Here is a 1419-nt window from a genome sequence, read left to right as displayed (position 1 = left end):
GCCGCATCGTCAACGACACAGAAGACATGCAGGCAAGCTCTAAACCCTAAACCCTAAACCCTAAACCCTAAACCCTACATCCTAAACCCTAAATCCTAAACCTAGGACGCTGCACGATGGGTGTGAACAACTTGGAGGGCCGAGGGTTTAGGGTTTGAGCGCAGGAGACCTTTTTTTTTGGGGGTTTCCGGGTGTATGAGCAATGCCAAGGCGTTTAGGGTTTAGGGTTTAGGGTTTAGGGTTTGTGTGTGTGGATGCATGGGTGCAGCAAGTGGTAACAAGCGGAGCACAGAAGCTGCTGTCTGCTGTAGTGAATGCTTCTGTGGGGGCTTTTCTTATGTTTCGGCTGTCTCCGCAAATGACTGCGCTCGGCATGCTGGCGGTGCCCTGCGTGTTGATGGGTACTGGGGGCGCGGCGCGCGCCATTGGTAACCTAGGTAAACCCTAAACCCTAAACCCTAAACCCTAAACCCTCGATAGAAAACCTTAGGCGATGGATACTACACTTTCTACTCGCATGCATGCAAGTTGGTGCTTTGGTCGTGGATGGGGCTGCATGCAGGGCTGCTGCAGAACGACCTGCTGGCNATGCATGCAAGTTGGTGCTTTGGTCGTGGATGGGGCTGCATGCAGGGCTGCTGCAGAACGACCTGCTGGCAAACATATCTTCGATAGCTACAGAGGTGCTGGCGAATATCTACACCGTCAAGGCAAACGCTGCAGAGGCCATTGAACTTCAGGTGCCGCACCACATATTTTGGGGCTGCATGCATGCATGCATACATGCATGCATGCATGCATGCATGCGTTCGTGCATGCAGGGGAGATTGATGCATGTTGGCTGGCGGGCACAGCAGACTCAGCCCCAGTTCGAGCCTGCAGCAGCAGGCGTATCGAACGCATGCATGTGCTTGCATGCGTATGCATGCAGTTGACTGTATATATATTTGTTTTTTGCATGCGTTGACTTGCATGCAGTTGCATGCATGCGTTTCGTAGCATGCATGCGTTTGCATGCGCATGCGTGCTGCTCAGCGCTACAGTGCATGCCAAGACGCGTCCGTGCGGGTGCTGGGTGAGGGCGTCGTCGCGGAGTCTTTCTTTAAGCAGGCGAAGCAGCTGCTGCTGCTGGCAACTGATTTGGGGCTGCTTGCCTTTGGTCAGTCCCTCACGCATGCATGCGCATGCATGCATGCGCATGCATGCATGCATGCAAACAGCAGTGCATGCAGCTTCCCCGCAGCTACTGGCCAACACCCATGGGTGCTCTCGGCGTTTGAGGCCCCGAGGGGTACTTGGGGCCCCCCCTTCCGCATGCATTTCTGCTGCTGCTACTGTTTGCTCTTGTTGTTCTCTCTGTTTCTTTTTCTGCTTCAGCTGCTGTATATATATATATATATATATATATATATATATATA

General features: G+C 53.0%; 1 protein-coding gene across 1 annotated transcript in view; it reads left to right on the top strand.

Annotated features, from left to right (window-relative positions):
* The window catches only part of EMH_0035370 (uncharacterized protein), a gene marked incomplete at both ends in the record, with an annotated part of 2233 nt that extends 1234 nt beyond the window's left edge, over positions 1–999 (top strand). Inside the window, 3 exons of the mRNA XM_013494966.1 lie at positions 269–428; positions 634–740; positions 979–999. Of these exons, the coding sequence (XP_013350420.1) occupies positions 269–428; positions 634–740; positions 979–999 (288 nt within the window). The remainder of the gene's footprint in view (positions 1–268; positions 429–633; positions 741–978) is intronic.
* Between the last annotated feature and the right edge of the window lie 420 nt (positions 1000–1419).

The sequence above is a fragment of the Eimeria mitis genome, genomic scaffold (assembly GCF_000499745.2).
Source record: "Eimeria mitis Houghton genomic scaffold, Emh_scaff1365, whole genome shotgun sequence".
NCBI classification, from domain to species: domain Eukaryota; phylum Apicomplexa; class Conoidasida; order Eucoccidiorida; family Eimeriidae; genus Eimeria; species Eimeria mitis.
This window is presented reverse-complemented; position numbering and strand designations above follow the sequence as displayed.